Source organism: Bacillus rossius, chromosome 16 (assembly GCF_032445375.1).
Source record: "Bacillus rossius redtenbacheri isolate Brsri chromosome 16, Brsri_v3, whole genome shotgun sequence".
NCBI classification, from domain to species: Eukaryota; Metazoa; Arthropoda; class Insecta; order Phasmatodea; family Bacillidae; genus Bacillus; species Bacillus rossius.
Window position 1 is genome coordinate 19,705,104 of NC_086343.1, and position 19,616 is coordinate 19,724,719.

The 19,616-nt window shown below is 39.2% G+C and overlaps 1 protein-coding gene across 1 annotated transcript in view; it reads left to right on the forward strand.

Moving 5' to 3' along the window:
• Nucleotides 1-18,087, forward strand: part of LOC134540164 (myosin-IIIb-like) — a 140,078-nt gene extending 121,991 nt beyond the window's left edge. Inside the window, exons 18-27 of the mRNA XM_063382711.1 lie at nt 1,148-1,422; nt 2,285-2,450; nt 3,773-3,977; nt 4,406-4,537; nt 4,884-4,993; nt 7,485-7,673; nt 8,368-8,505; nt 9,104-9,177; nt 14,040-14,264; nt 15,210-18,087. Coding sequence (XP_063238781.1) covers nt 1,148-1,422; nt 2,285-2,450; nt 3,773-3,977; nt 4,406-4,537; nt 4,884-4,993; nt 7,485-7,673; nt 8,368-8,505; nt 9,104-9,177; nt 14,040-14,264; nt 15,210-15,504 — 1,809 coding nt within the window. The 3' untranslated portion in view covers nt 15,505-18,087. The remainder of the gene's footprint in view (nt 1-1,147; nt 1,423-2,284; nt 2,451-3,772; nt 3,978-4,405; nt 4,538-4,883; nt 4,994-7,484; nt 7,674-8,367; nt 8,506-9,103; nt 9,178-14,039; nt 14,265-15,209) is intronic.
• The last annotated feature ends 1,529 nt before the right edge of the window (nt 18,088-19,616 follow it).

A 19,616-nucleotide genomic window follows, 5' to 3' on the forward strand; every position in this document is an offset into this window, starting at 1 on the left:
TTGCAGACTTTTTTCCAATTGTTTAACTTTCACGAAATGAAAAATATATACAGCGCATATTTTTTTGCATTATTAGCTGCCAAAGTTACATTTTTAACTTTTTTTGGGTTGTACAAATAAGGAGTATTTAATTTATTGCACAACTGAAACTTTTTTTAGGCTTAACTGCAATGCCACTGGCTACTTCATGATATGGTTTGCATTTATATCACAAAAACTAATTTCATGTTTCTTGGCTGTCAAAATCGTAACAAATTTGAGAATGTTTTAATACCAGGTAAAATTAATTAATATTTTTTGAAAGAATTTCAACCCTGCCTTCTTGGATGTTCCCATCTTTATGCGATAATTATAATTTTGAACTATTTATCCCTGATTTTTGGGATGTCAAGGCGTAAATCATATATCCCAGACCTTCTACACCTTTTTTTTTTGCAACCACAAATTTACTAACAAGCTCTAGTCTGTAGTGTCTTGAGGAAATAACTTATTATTTCATGCGGGTGAATACAGCCATCACAAGTGTCTATTTAAACAAGCAGCAAAAGCTAAATCCCATGCCATATGAAGCCATAAAAAATGTAGCACGGAATCTTCATTGTGACAGTATCAAAACATTTGGAATTGCAAGATGGAGAAGCCTGATTCACCTTGATTAATACGTGTATGACCTTCAGAATTTGTCCACCTAGTCTACGCAGTAATGTTATTACATAGGTACACATAGATAGATACATGCCTCCATCCCACCTGAGTTACTACCCATTGAACTAAAAAAATAACTGTGAACACAAAAAAAAAAATTGACATAAGTCTGCACCTGACAACTGCTTCAGTTAATTTTTTTTTTGTTAGAACTATAATTCTTTCCAATTTTAGCAGGCTGCTACAGTAATATGTGTAATTTTTTTTTTTAAACTTAGCTCTTTTAAAAATCAGGTATCATCGTAATTTTGATAATGATTTTTCACTACCTCTCATAAATGAGTTAATATAGCTTTCTAAAGGGCTGTCAAATATTTGCTCTAAGTGATTTTGGAACACAATGGAAAACCAAACTGTAAATGAATGGGTGGAACAGTGTTTTGAACCCGTGATCCTTCGGGAATGCGAGCGGCGGTTCGCTGACGCCGGTGTCTCCCCGCAGGACAAGTACAGCAGCCACGGCCTGGCGTCGCAGTCGCGGGCCCAGCAGACCGTCGCCACCTACTTCCGCTACTCACTCATGGACCTGCTCCAGAAGATGGTGAGCGGGACGCCGCAGTTCGTGCGCTGCGTCAAGCCCAGCGACTCGCGCCGGCCGCTGCTCTTCGACCCGCCCAAGGTCGTGAGGCAGCTGCGGTACACGGGCGTGCTGGAGACCATCCGCATCCGGCAGAGCGGCTTCTCCCACCGCATCCCCTTCGGCGACTTCCTCAAGAGGTGCGGCTCGGCAATCCCATAATGCGTCATCCCCACTGACAAAAGAAAAGAATTTGAAAGCAAACAGTGGGCAAAGTGGTTTTATCACAACCCCCTCCTTCCTCAACATCCTAACTTATATATATATAGTTCAATTTTGTATTTACTGTTGGTAAATTGTAAATTTGTGGTTTTCCAATGAAAAAAAAAATATTATAGAATTCTGAAAGTGATTCTTCCTAACGGAACAGATATTTAATATATCTACCCTGAAAACAGTGTTTTAAAATATTGCTACATAATTATGAGAAACTATTTTTTATAGCTTCAATTAGGTAGCCTGTAAAAGTTACGCAGATGCTGCCATGTTGTGTTTTGAATGTTTTGATAGCAATGAGAGATGTCTCTGATCCTGTTTTTGCCATCCTACTGTTTGCTTGATCCTGAGGTTCTCCAGGGATCCTTAAAGCTATAAGCGTAGCCTAGGCTGTTTTCAAAAAGGACAGGGATTTTCAATGTCGGTACGTTAAGGCCGGGGCCAAGACTGTTTCCCACCCTAATTGTTATTCCGTTTGTTTTATTGCAATTACTAGTTATGATCCACTATAGAGAATTTATATAAAATACACATCAAAACTGAGGGTATGCATTGAAAACATTTAGAGGAGGCAGAAATTATAAATATACATAGGTGCTGAAATTTTTGTGTTTATTGCAAGAGTTGTTACCATGTATGGGGCGATACACTGAATCTCGGTTATATCGGCAAGATAACGCAACTAAGTGTATGCATGCCCTGTTGTGTGCTGGCTCTGATTGGAGTAGTGGGGGTGTTGCGTCATACCTGTTGCTAAGCGACAACCAATGTTGTGGTTCGTTGCAGGTACTGCTTCCTAGCATTTGGCTTCGACGAGCGTGTGGTAGCTTCGCGCGACAACTGCCGCCTGCTTTTGGTGCGGCTGAAGATGGACGGTTGGGCTCTGGGAAAGACCAAAGTGTTCCTCAAGTACTATCACATTGAATATTTGTCGAAGCTTTATGAAGACCAGGCGAGTAACATCACAAAAGTTTTCTCTTACCTAAATAGCTTAAAATGTTTGCTTAAAGCTTGAATAAAGGTTGCCCTGGCAATCTATCAAGCTTTCAGCAAACTTGTTACGGCAAGTATGTTAAAATGCAGCAAGCTTGGTTCATCAAGCTAACTAGTCTCCAAATTTCAAGTTTGCCAAGACAAGCCTATCGCAAGCTTATCACAGCATCTTGAAGCCTTCTGTAAGCTTGCAGAAAGTTTCAGCCTTGAATGTAACCTGTTAAGTTTGAATACACGGTGAATTAAGTTTGATGTTTAAGGTTTGCATGATCCTAATTGAAATAAATTACAAGCTTGTAATAAGCTTACATGCTTTGTGGGTAATACTTGATTCTCTTTAAAGAGCATTTTACAAGCTATATCTATTATTTCTTAAATTTTGGTCCCAGTGATTATATTGTCATATTATGTAGATTGGCTGGTTTGTCAATAGTGGTTTTTTAAAACAAGTGTCAATAGAAAATTTATAAATGAAAAAAAAAAAAAAAAACTATATTATTTCAACTGGATAAAGTTTGTTTCTCTTAATTGAATTTCCAATTTCGGAGAAATGTGGCTGCTTGGGATATGTGGTACAAAGCCCCTTTTTGATACCCAACATATGCAGTCCTGGACACGAGTTAAGCATAATGGGGGCTTTATTAATTTATTTTAGTTAGTTGCATCAATTCGATCCTTTGTTTTTTCTTTGTACAAGTTTGCACAAAGATTGGACAAGTCATGTTGTAAAAAATGCAATAATAAATTGGTTTATGGTTACAAATAATTAATTAAGCAGATAAGCATGTATTTCTGATTCTGCAGTGAGTTTTAACTTGTCAGCAAACTTAAATTGTTAAAAAAAATATAATAGAGGGGGGAGAGAAAATACGCTGAACATACGGCGGTAACATTGAGCCAAAGGGGTAGAGAAGTCGAGAGGTGGAGGGGTTACAGATGTTCCATGAAATATTATAGTTTTTTTTTTTTTGTTTACAAGAAAATATTGACCGGCTATTAATATCATCAATTAGGGAAGAGATGTTCGGTCATTGTCTGGCAATGGCGCGGCATTTTTGGCAGTCTCGTCGATCTCAAGGCACTTGGAGAATGATTAAGAATGGAAAAACGACAAGAAGCAGTTGTGGGGGAAGCGAGGGTAGTCCGAGGGAAACCGGCCCGCCACATCTCCTGACTTGCCCGTCCCCTCCTCGGCGGGAGCGCAGTGACTTGACCCAGCGCGGCCGGACGGACGGGGGCATGGCACGGCGTCTGTGACGCGCTGGGCTCTGTGCGGCACAGGTGCGCAAGATCGTGCTGGCCCAGGCGTGCGTGCGACGCTGGCTGCAGAGGGTGAGGTACAAGCGGGCGCGACGGCAGGTCGCGAGCAGTGCCGTCACCCTGCAGCGCTACGTGCGAGGGTGGATCACGCGCCGTCGCTACCAGGACCAGCGGAGAGCCGAGGAGGCGAGGAGGCAACGCGAGGAGCTGGCCGCGGCTTCCAAAGGTCTGTCGTTGACCCTCTACCCCCCCTAAAGGTCTGTCGTTGACACTCTATCCCCCCCCTAAAGATCTGTAGTTGACCCTCTACCCCCCCCCCCCCCTAAAGGTCTGTCGACCCTCTACCCCCCTCCCCATGTACACTAAAAAAAACATAACCCTTGAATCATAAGAAACAAACAAAACAAAAAAAATATCGCAGAACACTTAGTTTGTGCAAAAACAGAATGGTGTCAATATTAATACCTTACCTTTACAATTGTTTTATTTATACGACATGTCAAATGATCATCAAGACCTTCTACAAGTCTGCTCCAATAGAAAATAAATATTTATTTATTTATTATTTGAACTGTCTAATTGGACAGTCTGAGTCACTGTACCGTGGTCACAGCACCGTTGTTCATGCGGGTGTCGTGATTTGCTGTTCGGCAGGGAACAAACCTGCTCCCTGGGGGAAAGCCAAACTTATTCGTCGCATCTCGGCGCTGAACGTGGAGGAAAAGGAAAACAACCTTCCGAAGAAAAACCTGGACCAAGAATCGGCTGCTGTCGTCATTCAGAGCCGTTAGTATTCTGTAACTTGCAGTGTTATAAAAACATTTGCATGATTGCTTTGCTCTTTATAAATTGTTTATAAGTGATTATATAGATTCTATATGCCAGAGATAAGGAACACCATGTCGATTTTTTATGAAATAGAGCTGGCACAAACTAGATCTTAAAACTAGTATTTTCATCTAATAAAAAAAAATATCTAAAAATAATGTGTTAGAGTTTTATAATTTTTTTTTGCCTTGGTGTCATTTACCTCCAGGGTACAGATGTGTCCTTCAAGTGAACAATGTTTTATTTGGTTCCTTGGCAAATGGCTCAAATTTTCATTTGATGGTACGTTCTGCATGTCCTCTAGATTTCCGAGGTTACACCGTGAGACGGCGCTGGGGCCCTGAGCTGGAAGAGAGAGTGAAGCGAGTTCTAGAAACCCACAAAAATCCATTCTTGGCTCAGCGAGCTCTGGAGGTAGGAAAAAGAGGCTCAGCGGAGCTCATGCGTGATTAGTAATATGCGTACATTGAAGATGTAGTGGGTATCGTCTTTTGGATCGGGAAAGGTACATACGTAGCTGGGAAATTTAGGTTTCATATTCATAAAATACAATGTCCATTGTTGAATTCCATTGAAAATCATTGCTTATATTTTTTTAGTTATTCAACTTTTCAATGATAAACATTTAAGTTGGGATTGTATGGAAATTATATAAAATTTAAAATTGATTTGATGTAATTTTGTGTATGTGTGTCAATGCAAAGTTGTAATGAAGATAAATCACACATTCGTTGGGTGTCCTTCCAGTTGTATACAGTCTGTATTATGTACATATGAAGTCACGAATTTGACAGTTTTCAAGAGTAGTACCAGTGGTAACTCATTTTCCCAACTGTCACTTGCAAAGCTTCACATAATACATATGTGTTTGTGATCACTGACAACCACATGAAGTTTACAAGCGCTGTTGACAGAACAACAGTGGAATAAGGATATGTAGACCATTGGCAGTACAGTTAAAGGTCATATCTCAGGCACTCTATGGTTCAGCACGTTCTTTTATCGGCACCAGTTGAGATGCGTTAAGATATTTTCAGGAATACCTTGGCCGCCAGATCGCATTACTACTCTGCCTCCATTTGTAGTTCACTAAGAGTGTATCATTACAGTAATTTTTTATTCCAGTTTTCTAACAGGTGACATCTTAAACATTTTCATCTTTGGTATTTTGGTTATAAGAACGATGGCATGTTTGAGGATACGAGGATTTGGTAAGAGAGTTGATAGTTGATTAGCGCCACTTTATCAATTTTATACAGAACTCACAGAGACTTAGTTATGAGAGTTGTGACATTGCCCATGTGAAAGTGTGACTCGTATCCCCCTTTAATGCAATTACCTTTGGTACTTAGGTATGGCCTGCTCTCAGCATACACGAAGACAGATAGAAGTGAGCTCTCATGGTGTCTCACAATACGCTATACTTCAACGGGCACTCACGTGGTCAATGAAGATACGTAGTTTTGACGGTATCCATTTATGGTAATAATAACAAACAAACACACTATTAACGATAACTCAAACACAAGCCCTGCGCACACTATCGGCTAAGAGAGACGACCCATCCACAATACGTTGTTGGTTCCTTCAGATCAGCGGCAATTGAGAGGGTCGTGACCACACGTTGGGTCTCTCTGGCGACTGGAAGCTTGGTGGGGCAAGGATGCACTCTGATGTTAGTGTCGTGGCGGTTACAAAGGATGTTAATATAAATCTAACAATATTCACAGTTAAACATAAAACTTTGGTAATGACAATATGTATTAAACACAAACAGATAAAATCCTTGCTTAACAAAATTAAATAAATACTTAAAAAACAACACTTGAATAAAATTACTATATATTAAATTCCGACTGCGCCGTCCAAAGTTATTAAATAAATCCTGCCAGTGAAATTAATTATAATACTATGATTAGACATTAAAAACCTAAAGAACAACTATGAAGTACAAAAAAAATAAACATAATTGCAGACACTCGTGCAGGGGTACCAACCCACAGGGGTTTCGCGGCCTGTTCAAACATGGCTCGCGCACACGTCACACAAGCACGAACTGAGAAGAGTGGTGGGTTGGAGAATTGAGGACGCGCTTTGGGCTTAATGACTGGCACAGCCCCGGGCAATGTCAACTACATTGATATTCGATGAGCCGGCAAAATTGCTAATGTGGCATGGTCATTGTCCCGAACGTGCTGAATTAAAAAGACTTGTCCCTGTGCTTTTGGGAACTGTCGGATTTCAGACAAGTTTCATGAGACAGACTTTACCTGTGTGTGTTAACATAAGGGGTTGGGGGGTGAGGGGAGAACCAGAAGGAATATCATCTTGAACGGCTAGATGGGGAGTCAACGGCATTCACAGTGCACCTTCAGCAAAAAAAAAACTGGTTGTAACTGTGTTCTCACTCATTTGGACACTTTAAATCTCAAAAAAGATCATGTATCATTTCATATTAACATTTTTGCTTGTATATTTTAAACCTGTATGAATCTCTCTCATTAAAATAGAATTATGAAGATTCTTACTTTACTTTACTTCACAAAAACTACTTTTTAATAATGCATCTATTTTGTTTATATTTAATTAATTATTTATTTGGTTTTGTGCCAAAAATTTAGCTGGTGATTGTAGAATCTATACTAATATTATAAAGCTGAAGAGTTTGTTTGTTTGTCTGTTTGAACGCTCTAATCTCAGGAACCACTGGTCCGATTTGAAAAATTCTTTCAGTGTTGGATAGTACATTTATCGAGGAAGGCTATAGGCTATATAATATTATCAATAACATTAGGGATCCTTACTAAAGGTCCAATTTAGAATCAAATGCGTTGGAGGGGGTTAGATACAACATGCAGTACACGTACAAAGTGTGCCCCCGTTGCGCGCTGGCGCTGCTCCCCAGAAAGAAGGGCTGCTGGCGGAAGACGCGGCGGTGATCATCCAGCGGCACTACCGGAGCTGGCGCAGCGGGGAGAAGCGGCCGCTGCCCGGGCCTCCGGGACAGAAGCCGGGCAACCAGCCGAGCAAGAAGCAGCAGAAGAGCGCTCTGTCGCCCGGCAACCAGGCGGACCTCATCACCTTCTCCCAGAAGGTGGGACGTCGCAGCCTCCCTGTTTGTCTGTTTACTCGCCGCTCCATTCCGTGGCTTCACTCTCAAGGCCTGAATTTGTTTCGAAAACAGGAGATTTCGGTACCATTGTTTTTAATTATTTTTTATGATTTCTGTTTATTCATAATGTCATCCTGTTATTCAAAAAAAATATGACAAAAGTTTTGTGACACTTATTTCATCAAAACAGAAGTCATTTTGACTAATAAATTATGCACTTTTACAGTATAATGACATCTAAGTATTCAGAACAAAAAAAAAATTGTCTGATTTTTGTGTGCTTAAAAAATTGTACCAGCATCGAAAGGAGTTGACTAATATTAGTTGCAATATAATAAAAAAAAAAATAGAATCAAATTTTTTCCTACTTCTATTTGCTATATATACATTTCAATACAAACTTTATGCAAAATCAATGGCAGTCGTTAAATTTAAAACAATGTTAAAAGATTATGTACATATTTGTGATTCAAGTTAAGTTTTGATTAGTTTCGTGATTTTTAGTTCCATTTCGGTGCTTTATAGTGTGTTAACTTGCATTTCAGTGTTAGGTACATGTCGTATTGTCCGGTGTTATGTAGGTTTTATCACAATTCATCATTTATCTTGTCTCTATCCATTTTGTCGTCCCTCTTGATGTTGACGAGACGCCAAGCCCAGCCTGTTTCCGTCCCAGGTCCACATGATGAACCAGGAGGCCCACAAGTACCTGCGGCGGAACAAGCCGGGCGTGAGACTCTCCGAGGTGAAGAACGTCCCACAGGACTACGTCCGGCCTCGCGGCTTCAAGATGATGCCGCAGATCATGAGCAAGGTCAGTTGTTCCTGGCCGGTTTGGGCCAGGTAATGTTTCTTCCCAGCTTTCCTCCGATTGGAATTACTTCGATACAGGGGCGCAACAACTAAATTTCCAAAGGGGGGGCAATATACCTTTTTATAAAGTATCATCGATCCCCCCATATTGAAGCCCCCGGGAAAAATTGTATTTCAAGGTGGAAAATGGTGCTATTTAAGCAGTTTTATTATCTAAAAATTGATTACACAACCCTTTCTTTGTCCCTGTTTGCCCCCACTTCAAGGTTTCAGAGGGGGGGCAAAATACCCTTGCCCCCCCCCCCCCCCCTCCTGTTGTTGCGCCACTGCTTCGATATAAAACACATCATTTTCATGTCTATTTACTCTTTTAGTCAGGGGATTTCTCAGCACCAAATAAGCTTATTCTAAAGTCCCGCAGATAAGCAGTAAGTGGGTGTTCTGTCCACAGATACTCAAGAATTGCACGTACTTTAAGCCCGTTTTCCAAAAGTTCCATCCTGTGTTGGAAGCGGGTGGAAAGTTAACATCACTGTCTCAATAGTGGAAGTCAGTGTAAGCATTGTGAATCAGCTAATGTGTTATGTTTTTATCCCCAGTGTAATGACGAGAGTCTCTCTGAAGTCAACCAGACCAACGCCTACTTCGATGCTCTTCAGCAAGAATTGAGCAGGTTTGTACTTGAATATAGCCTCTTTTTTTTACTGCTAATGTTTAATATTTTTGATAGTGGAACAAACATCTGAAGTTGGGCATCAGTTCCTGATGTATGGCCAACCAATCTCAAATTTATTACTCATAAGTATTAAAAAGATTTTTGTGAGGGACTACACGTTTCCAAAGACTACACTTTTTATACAATAATAAGAATTTTTAAGATTTTTCATGTGTAAATTTCTATGTGTAAAAGTTAATTATTTTTTTAATAATACTAAGCTTTCATAGCAAATGGCTGCCTACATACGTTTCCTTACTCTAATTATAAGCTAAATAGAAGGTATCTAAAATACACTTCAGAACTTTGACTGCATACGAAGGAGAGGCGGAGCAGACAGAAATGACAATAAAAATAGGTCTGTAAATGATTCTCCTGTTCATTGTCCGAGTCTTTGCCTTGTACGAGGAGGCACACTGGATCAATGTTATGTAGAATTCCATATCAGCCAGATCCATTACCTATAATACATATGGTTATATAGCCTGTATAGATTACTCAACTGTTGACAAGCATTTTAAATATAAAAATATCTAATTAGGAAAAGTGCTTAAAGTATCACTAAATATATTTTTTTAATATTAAAAATTCCTAGTTTTAAAATCACGTATTGTCATATTGCCATTGACAGTGGTTTGTTATGGTAGAAATACAAATGATTTATCCTAAAGTCAAATATAAAACATACCTATATAGCTGTAAGGAAAACTGCTTTACTTCTACCCTAGTAAAGCAGTGAAGACAAGAAAAGAATTCGGCAATAATAATTCACCTCCTTATCACCAAGTACTGTACAGCAGTGGAGTCAGCGCTGTCTGCAACGCCTTGGCTTCAGTGGCAAGCACTCAGAACTTACTGTTATCCGAGGCCTAAGGTAGTTGAGGGAGTTAGTGGCAAATTAAATGCAGATAGTGTCAGAGCGTGTCAGCGTGTCTCACTTGCACACTCTCCCCCTCGCGTGCTGACCACTCCTGTCAGGTTGCACGGGCCGATGTTAGCTCCACAACAACCACATCACGTGACCTAATGGCTGGCGACATGTCAGTTTCAGTGAGAAACTACAGACATACGTCATTTGCATATCATTTTGCAGTATCAGATCCAGAGGGGGAGCTAAGGGGCTCAAGCCCCCTCCAAAAGCATCTGGGTCCACTATTGTTTAAGTGTTTGCCTTGATAAAGCCTAGCCTCAGCTGGATCAAGCCCCTCCCAAACCAAAATCTTGGATCCGCCACTGGCATTTTGTAATATCTTGTAATCCAGAGTTGTTTGTCTGTTTTCATTATATTCAGTCTTTGTTCATTAATTTTCTTTCTCCATTCTGCTTTTTTCTTTTTTTAATTAACTAATTATTTCCACAGAATTGAAAGGATTGGTGCATGAAAGTCTTGCGTTACAATTTTACGAATATCTGGTTTTTCTAATGGATAAAGGTGTTAATGTGATGCATTTACACTTGATGAGATTTATTTGGGGTTTTGAAAAGTGATGAAATGCTGTTAAGATTAATGGGGTGAGTTTCAAGGGTTATTCACGGGTAGTTAGTTATACTCGTATTTACCTTGAATGACATTGTAACATAGCATCTTCCAACTCTAGCCTTTTCTGTGTTCACTTAAATCTTTTGAGAATATTTAATCCTTGAGATTTCTGCAATGTATGAATGTTCTCTGATGTCGTACAACCATAATTTCTCACTGAAATTTTTTTACCTTTTACAACTTGTCTATATATAACCTGGTGAACCCATTTTAGGACTTAAAATTTTTTTTTAATGACGTTTATATATCCCAGTGTCATTTCCTGAAATTAATAAACACATTACATATAATACTGAACGGATGTACAGTTTGCAGTAACATGGTGATTTTTTGGTGATTTTTGTTGTATAAATTGTATATTTAATGCACAGCTTAAGTGATGTGTCAGAAAAGAAAAGAAAAAAATGCACGCAGCAAAGGACTTTCGAAATTAAAGTTTTGTGACTTTCTAGCACCAGTGATGTTTATTTCGAAACGTTTACAGGACTCTCTTATTTAGTCCATCAGTTTCGTCAACTTTTCATTACTATTGTGACCTGCAAACATCCTGTCTGAGCAAAATAAACTTACAACGAACATTGTCGACAGATATGAGGTTGATCCCTGTCCTGAACCTAGTGGTGATCTTATGGGTGGGATAGCTCCCTTTAACCTTCTACAACAAAATAAAACTGTAAATATTAACATAAATTAATCTGTTCTAATAGTTTTGATAATGATTTTTCATGACATTACAAATGCATTAAAAATAGCCATTTAAGGGGCAAATATTTTTTTAAATGTTCGGATACCCCAATTAACTACAGTCATCCCCTCCCCCTTCACATTTGAAGCTCGGTCGGCCCCGTCGTGAATAAGAGAAGAGCTGGAAGTGGCGAATTGCCGCGGTGTTCAGCTCTCGCATGCTTATCTTTCGACATGCAGCCCTTCGCCGGAGTCTGGGGATGACGACCCGACTTGGGACCTCCCCCTGGTGCGGCTTGAGAACAAGCTGCGCCCCCACAGGTGAGCGCCCCCCATCTTCCTTCTCCCCCCTTGCAGTTCCGCCAACACCCGGAATGCGGCAGCCTGCACTTCATCCACCTTCGTAGATCCGGCTCCTAGCAAAACAACACACGTGTCTTAGTGTCCTAAGCTAGATGTATTTCTTAATACTAAAATTCCCTGCTCAATTCATTGCTTAAGCTACGTTAACTGGTTTACTGAAGTGAATGCCTAAACTAAGTCTACAAGCGAGCATTCGTACATACAATCATCAGCAACTGGCAAAGTCTTTTGACATGTTTTGAGGATAAAATCTTTGTACCGCAAGCATAACATCTTCCTTTTCTGCTCCTTTAGTAGTTGTGTATATTTCGGCTCTAAGCTTTATGAGGGCATAAGCTGTTGTAGATGTCCTCTTTGATAAACAATGGCAGCTCTTTTTTAGTTGGAACTCAAAACTATAGCTGACCACAATCGCAGTAGAGTGTGTTAAGTGACGAGTATTCCTATGCAAATAATCAATGTGTTGAGTACTACAACATGATTAGGTGCCAAATTGTATGCAAGGAATAATAATAAATACGTGAAAAGAGAAAATGGGCAGTTTTTACCTTCCTTACAGATAGATGTAGATGGATTTCGTAGCTCACTAGCAACTTCTTAGCTTCTTGGTTGGAGCCACTGTGGGCACGTAAACATTGTCACAGACATGGCTTCAATGCAGAAATCACAAAGTAGTTAATACTTTACAACTGTCCTGCTTTAACTACTCAACAGACAATATCACACACACACACACACACTCACACAACCTCAACTTGTCAATTTCGATGGTAGCATCTGCAGTCAATACTTTTAGCTGGAGCTCGTGTAGATGAATCTGTAAAGGAAGTTTGGAAACATGATCTTTAACACAACCACAGAGGAAAAACTAGCTTGGACAAGGTTTAAGTTCATCTATAAAAAGAAAAATTTTTTTTACACTAATGCCTCCTAGCGGGTTAACAACACCACAATAGATTTCACTTAAAAAAAAACTTAGGTACATATTTTGTCTACCAACTTGCATGCTTTTGCTAACTATTATATTGTTGTACATCATTCCGCAAATGCACTATGAAGCATCGAACGACTAAAGTGAATTAAGAAATGTGCATTTTCACCACTTTCATTGTTAATATCGTGACACTAACATTTCAGTGGTTTACGAATATTTTTATTTTTGCTACTAATCCATATACATATCTGACTTGGATTTAAAGAATCACTAAACTTATGTTAGGATGAGAATTATCAACTGCTATACCACCTGTAATATCCTTTTGGTGAAATGTACTGTATTTTGTTGCATACCATCCTTTCTGACTTTCCATAAAGTATGATACAAGTAATATAAGCTGCTAACCATTCACTTATATTTGAGTGTTATTGTAAAGATAATATATTTTTTTAATGTAATAAATATTTATTTTATTTTTATTTAGTTACTGTATTTTAATTTCATGAATTTCTGTTTTGTATAAATAGTCATGCACATAAACAGCCAAATGTTAAAAATTACCACTGTAAAAAATTTTTTATTTGATCAGAGTTTTGCTATCATTACACATGGAAGTGGCGAGATGGTGCAGTGATGCGGTACTGAAATCATATACTTTATGAAGTGGGTTCATATCACGGGTTTGACCATCCTGAGTTTTGTTTCCCATGTTTTCCCAAAAATTACTCAGTGGAAGTGTTGGGGTGGTTTCCTACCAAAGGCCTTTGCAGTGGTGGTGCTACGGGAGGTGTGATGGGGGTGATATCCCCCCTCCCCACCAGCTTTTACCATAAACCCTCTAGAACTGAAACAACTGAGGAGATAACAAGAATATAATCAACTTCAGACCACACCTGGCCTCTGAAGCATATTCAGTTAATTTAAAAAAAAATGTATTTTAACATTTTTTGTTAGTGCTACTGTATGCGTAATTTTTTTTAATCATTATTACTCTACGACCTTAGTTTTAATAAATATTTTCAAAATGTCATAAATGTGTTAAAAATAGCCTTTTAAGGAGCTTTTAATAATTATTATTTTTAATTTTGGACCCTCCCCCCCCCCCCCCCCCCCCACTTAACTGTTTGGCCATCTACCCTTCCCAAAATTCGCAGCTGGAGTCCCGCCCCTGCCAATATCTCCGGTTGGTACCGTCGTGTGTCACCGTTACTCAAGTGAATTCGCTGTCGGCGGGACTTCACGCCCGAGTAAGAAATAAATGAATGTGGTCGAGATGTGTGTGACGGTCTGTCCCAGGAACAAGGTGGAGACCTTGGACGTGGACCACACGCGACGTCAGCTGATCTCGTCCCAAGCCTACGAGAACGTGCTGAGGGAGCGCCACATCCTGGGCGCGTGGCACCGCGCCACGGCCGTGCAGAACAACAGCAGCAACAACAACAACAACAACAATCTGCCACGACCCGCAAAGAACGGCCGCGCGGCCCAGCAGGACCGGAACCAGTTCTGCCACGGGGACAAGTACGTTCGCCGGGAGAAGCTGAGCTTTTGTCCCAGCAGGGCAGTGATCCTGTATGTCAGTGAGAACACTCCCACAAAGTCACGTGTAGCGCTGAAAGAGTATCGGCTTGTATCGGAAATGTTTCTTCATCAGAACCTCTTGCGCTGTAAAACTAGGTTTTCTAATTGCGTAATGAACCAGTAGTAATAAGGAGTGAGAAAATTTGTGTGCATGTGACAAAACAAACAAAATTTTTTTTGCACAATTTTATCAAATGCTGATCATGAAAAATACTTCAGTTTAGAAAAAAAACACAAATAAGTAGACGTGGAAATATTCCAATCTTGAAAAAAATTAACAACTTGAGTTATCATTTTCATCTCCTGAGAAATAACTTCAATAATTCATAAAAAAAAAATTTGTAAGTGTTTGCAGAAGTATATTTAAATGGTCCTATTTAAATTATTATTTTATAATAATTAATATTATAATTTTTACTGTGCGGGAAAGGATTTTTCAATTCAGAAAATTTTTTGTGTGGAAAAGACTTTTTCCCACGGGAATCGGGATGGGATTAGAAAAAAATGAAATAGCCAGTGCTTTTTTAATTCTATAATATCAACATATCTGAAACGTCCTTAACACTAAAAAAACCTTCTTAGGGCTTTTGGTTGGTTTGGTGTTCTAAGTTCACACTGTCGAGGTAAAAATCTAAAATTTTAAACATAAATGTTTTGATTTGAAGGGGAAAATACGAATAGTATATAAGGAAACCATTAGAGGCAGATACGGGCTGAAACATCTGAAGCAAATAATTGCTGTAGAAATAAGGAGTTGGTCACAATAAATGTTCCATCTGTTACTTAAAACTGGTATAAAACTTTTTCCAGAATTTTGGGATCCTGCACAAACCCTAATTTTAATTGTATTTGCTTCTGTTTCACTTTGTTGTTCATTGTTTTCAGCCCTCATACAAACGACAGTATGATGGAGAAAGCCTCCGCCTGGAACAGACCGCAGCGTCAAGACAGCAGCAGCAACAACAACAAGCCTGAAAGCTTCAGCCCCGCCTCTGACCTGCGGAAGCTGCTGCGGCAGACGTCTCAGTCGCCCGCGACCTCCCCGACCAAGCGCGTCCCGCCCGGCGGCGAGGACGGGGACAGCGTGGGGCCGTACAACTTCCGGCAGTTCCTGCGGCCGACCGAGCACGCCCCCACCGAGTCCCTGCGCAAGAGGAAGGGCACCGCGGGAGGGTCGTAGGACGCTTCCCCCGCCTTCTGCGAAGACTTGAGTTGCATCCGGAAGTAAACTCTTCGTACCGTGAAAGGTCTTTAATCCAGCTTCCTACGGTTCAGCACATTCGATAATCCGACGCTTATCAAGCCACTAGCGCTCATATTTTTTTAAAATGGAATTCCAGCCGTTGACCCGGGTCACATTAATTGCGCTGCTGACGTTTTTTAGTTCACTCCTCAGAGTTTTTATCATTAAGCTTGAATTACAATAGCCCTTAACCTTCGTCCATCTTTCAGTCTGGTCACCTGCAACCAATCAGACGGCCTGAAAAATTCTATCCGTCCCGTCCGTCAGAAGCTTGGCAAGCTCTAACTTTTGACGGACGGACGGATGGATTGTATCTATGGTTTTGGCCGCTGCATCCAATTGTAACTAGAATATAAGCCTGTGGTGTTTGCATTAGGTTTTTCAGATGTTTTTTTTTTTAAATAACATTGCGGCTCTTAAACTCATAGCCAAACAGTTAAATCACGACTTCGAATTTTTCCATGGATGTGCTATTACAATACGTACAAAAACTCAAAATAAATAGCAAACAACATCAATATAAATCTCCAAGAGTCAAACATGGACTGTTGTGAGCACTTATTTGGTAAAATATTCAGACAGGTGGGTGAAGTCAAGTTGTAAATCACTCGGCTAGGTGCATGGGGTTGACAGACGAAATACTGTCAGGCGGAACAATGACGGACAGAGACGATGGGCTGTTGTGATTCCGGCTTTACTGTTAGTTTTCATTTCAGTACAGTATTTCCAGTTTTATAGCAAGTTAAATTTCACATTTTCACATCTTGAAATGGTAATCTCATTAAAACTGTATTTATTGACATTTGATAATCCAACAAAATTGCTAATGCGGCTTGGCTTTGGTCCCAAGTGTAATGGATTAAAAACCTTTCACTGTAGTATAAAAATACGAGTGTTGTTATGCAGGAGACATCCAACTCACAAAAGTTCAAACATGAGATAACTAACCTCAAAGATATATTGAGAACATATTTATAAGGCAACAAAAAATTATAGCTAGTCATTTTGGTATCCATAAGTAACATAAGAATGATATTTATTGTTATATTCACACAACCAGTGTTTAGCTGCTACCTTCAAGCCATTATTTTATTTTTTGATGGTTGGTCACTTTCTGCATAACTTAACTCTATTTGTATATTAGATTGAACGATCTCAATGCTTGGTAAAGAGCTGTTGTAAATTTATTTCCATCACGCATTAAAGAATATGTGGAGAAAATAAAAAAGAAATTTTTGAGGAAAACTTTTGAAGTGTAAGTTTTAGTGTCAGTCAAATCTCCGCTGTAAATTTATTCCTTGAAATTAATTGAATATACGAGGGTTGTCTGAAAAGTTTTCAACCTCAACATGAAAACGGCAGCACTCATCAACAAAAATTGGGGAATGTGTTCGCTCATGCTTTGGAACATACCCTCTGAAATTTCAGCCATTTTGGACGTGCAGTTGTATTTTAACAATAGTTTGCTTGAGTCTCTGCAAAAAATTTGTTTACAAAATGATGGCCTCCTCATTTGACAAAAATCTCTGTCCTCCGAGCTCAACTTTTAGCCAAGTTAACATAAATGTCAATTGGGTTTAGATCTGGTGAGTAAGGAGGGTGGTCAAGCAGTTAAAACCGCAATTCGTAGATTTTCGCCATGGCAACTGCTGAGGTGTAAGCTGGTGCATTCTCTTGGTGAAACTAAGTTTTTTTGTTTCTGCAAATGTGACCTTTTTCTGCAATTTCTGCTTTCAGCTTTTCAAGTAATTATGTGTAGTAAGATCCTGTAATGTGTATCCTTTTTTCAAGATGATTAAGACAATTCCATGACTATCCAAGAAAACAGTTACCACCATTTTCCCAGCCAAAGCCTTTATTTGGAGCTGATTTTTCCTTTGCAGTTTTGGTGTTGCAAAAGTTCATCATCGCCCAAGCTGATATGGCTATGTTTGAATTCAGCTGTCCAAAATATCAGTGTGATAAATGATGGTGCAGCGCCCAACTCATCTTTAATTCAGCTTAGGTGTTTTGCCTTCCAAAAACAAATATTCAATGACAGTTCGATACTAAATTTTACATTCTTAAAATAAAAAAAAAATAAAAAACATGCGCTTCGCCTCACACACATGATTGTTAAACAAATGCATGTCCAACATGGCTGAAATTTCAGAGAGTACATTCCAAAGTATGAGCAAACACATTCCCCAATTTTTGAGGTTGGAAAGTTTTCAGACAAACCTCGAATTTTAGAAGTGCTGATCCTTTGAAGCCATCTCAACTTGCCCATGTGGTATGGTAGTGTGTGAAAACACTTATTTTGCTGCTGAGTCTTTGTGTATGTCACTTGTGTATATTTGGCAGATTCTTGTAATGTGTACTGAATGTTTTATATACAATAGTTAAATCCTTTCAAAATTAGAAACAAACTGAGCAAAAGATAATTGTAAATTAGTGTGATAAAGATATGTAATTAATGTAAGTTAATGTACATACCTGAAATTGATGCTGTGGATAATAAACAGTCCTGTTTTGTTATCATATACTCCTATCATTCTGAAAAGGTTTATGTTACCTTGAACCTAAAATGCATGTGCACCAGCATGTGTGTGTGTGAATATGTGTTGTGTTAGTGTGCAGGGCTGTGTTGATTGAGAAGGGGGAGGGGGGCAGAATCCTGGGGGCCCATGTCTGGTTAAGATTCGTAATATTTTAACGAATAAGTTTACACTGATAGAACAGAAAATTGTAAGTCTGTTACTAAAATGCTAACAGAATACATTGGAAACCTTACAAATTATATGATACACCCAGATCACATTTACAGCTATGGCTACAGTATCATATTGAAGTTTAATTTTTTTTATTAAAAAAAAATTGTGAAGGGTTTAAAAATGTTGGTCCCAGGCCGTTAGTTTCTCTTGACAGTCCTGATTGTGTGTATGTCCCCATTTGATATATTTTTTTTTCTAACTTGCATGCCTGCCTTGAATGCAGGGGCGTAGCCAGGGGGGGGTTTTAGGGGTTCAACTTCCCCCCCCCCCCAAATCTTTAATTAATTTCTTATTCATCACTCAAACAAATTTCATATTAAAATTAATAAAAATTTTACCATTACAATATTTAAATTTAAGAACCGAAAACTGCTAAAATAGCACTATTTTACACCTTAAAATCCAAATTTTCCCGGGGGAGGACCCCTTGCTTTAATACGGGGGGGCCATGCTTGAATGTGTTAGTGTTGCAAGACATGATGCATTTATCTCATCAAACACAAAGCTCACCCTGTCCTGAATTAGACTCGACTGACAAGGGGAGGTCGTCCACTCATCATCACCGATTTCATCCGGACTCACAGTACACGCAGGACTTGACTAGAAATGAAAGTGATGCAAGTGGGAGTTTCAGATGGCTGAGCATTTAGGAAACAAATTTTTTGCAGCGTCTCGGTCAATACGTGTTTTTTATATCAGCGTAATTTCCAAGCGGTGGTTGGCACAGCAGCAACAGTTACGGATTCGTAACGTGAGGTGCATTATCATGGAAAATTTGGGAATGCGAATAACTTTCCAAGAAGGGAAAGTATTTAAAAAAAAAAAATAATAAAAATAATAATATGATACCCTGTGCCTTTTATGAAAAGATAAATAAATACAATACATTGTGCATTATTTTGGTTCATTTGTGGCATATTGTCAAAACTGAAAAGAAACCAAAGAAAATAAATATTACAACGGGGAGGCGAACTATGAACTCGCATTATGAATCTGAACTCTTGCCACTGTGTCAACCACTGCTTAGGAATTACACTTACATAAAAGATTGTGTATTTACTGATCCGCGACAAAAATTTAATTTCCTAAAAGCGTGGCCATCTGGAGCTTCTACTTGCATCACGTTGATTTCTAGTCATGTACTGTGAATTCGGATGAAATCGGTGATGACGACTAGCCGACCCATCCCCCCCCCCCCTCCCCCTTGTGTGTACACTATGAAGGCTGCATTGCGGAAGGTGAAAGTACACACTATGTTTTTTTTTTGACGTGACAACGTCTAATAAATCGATGAAC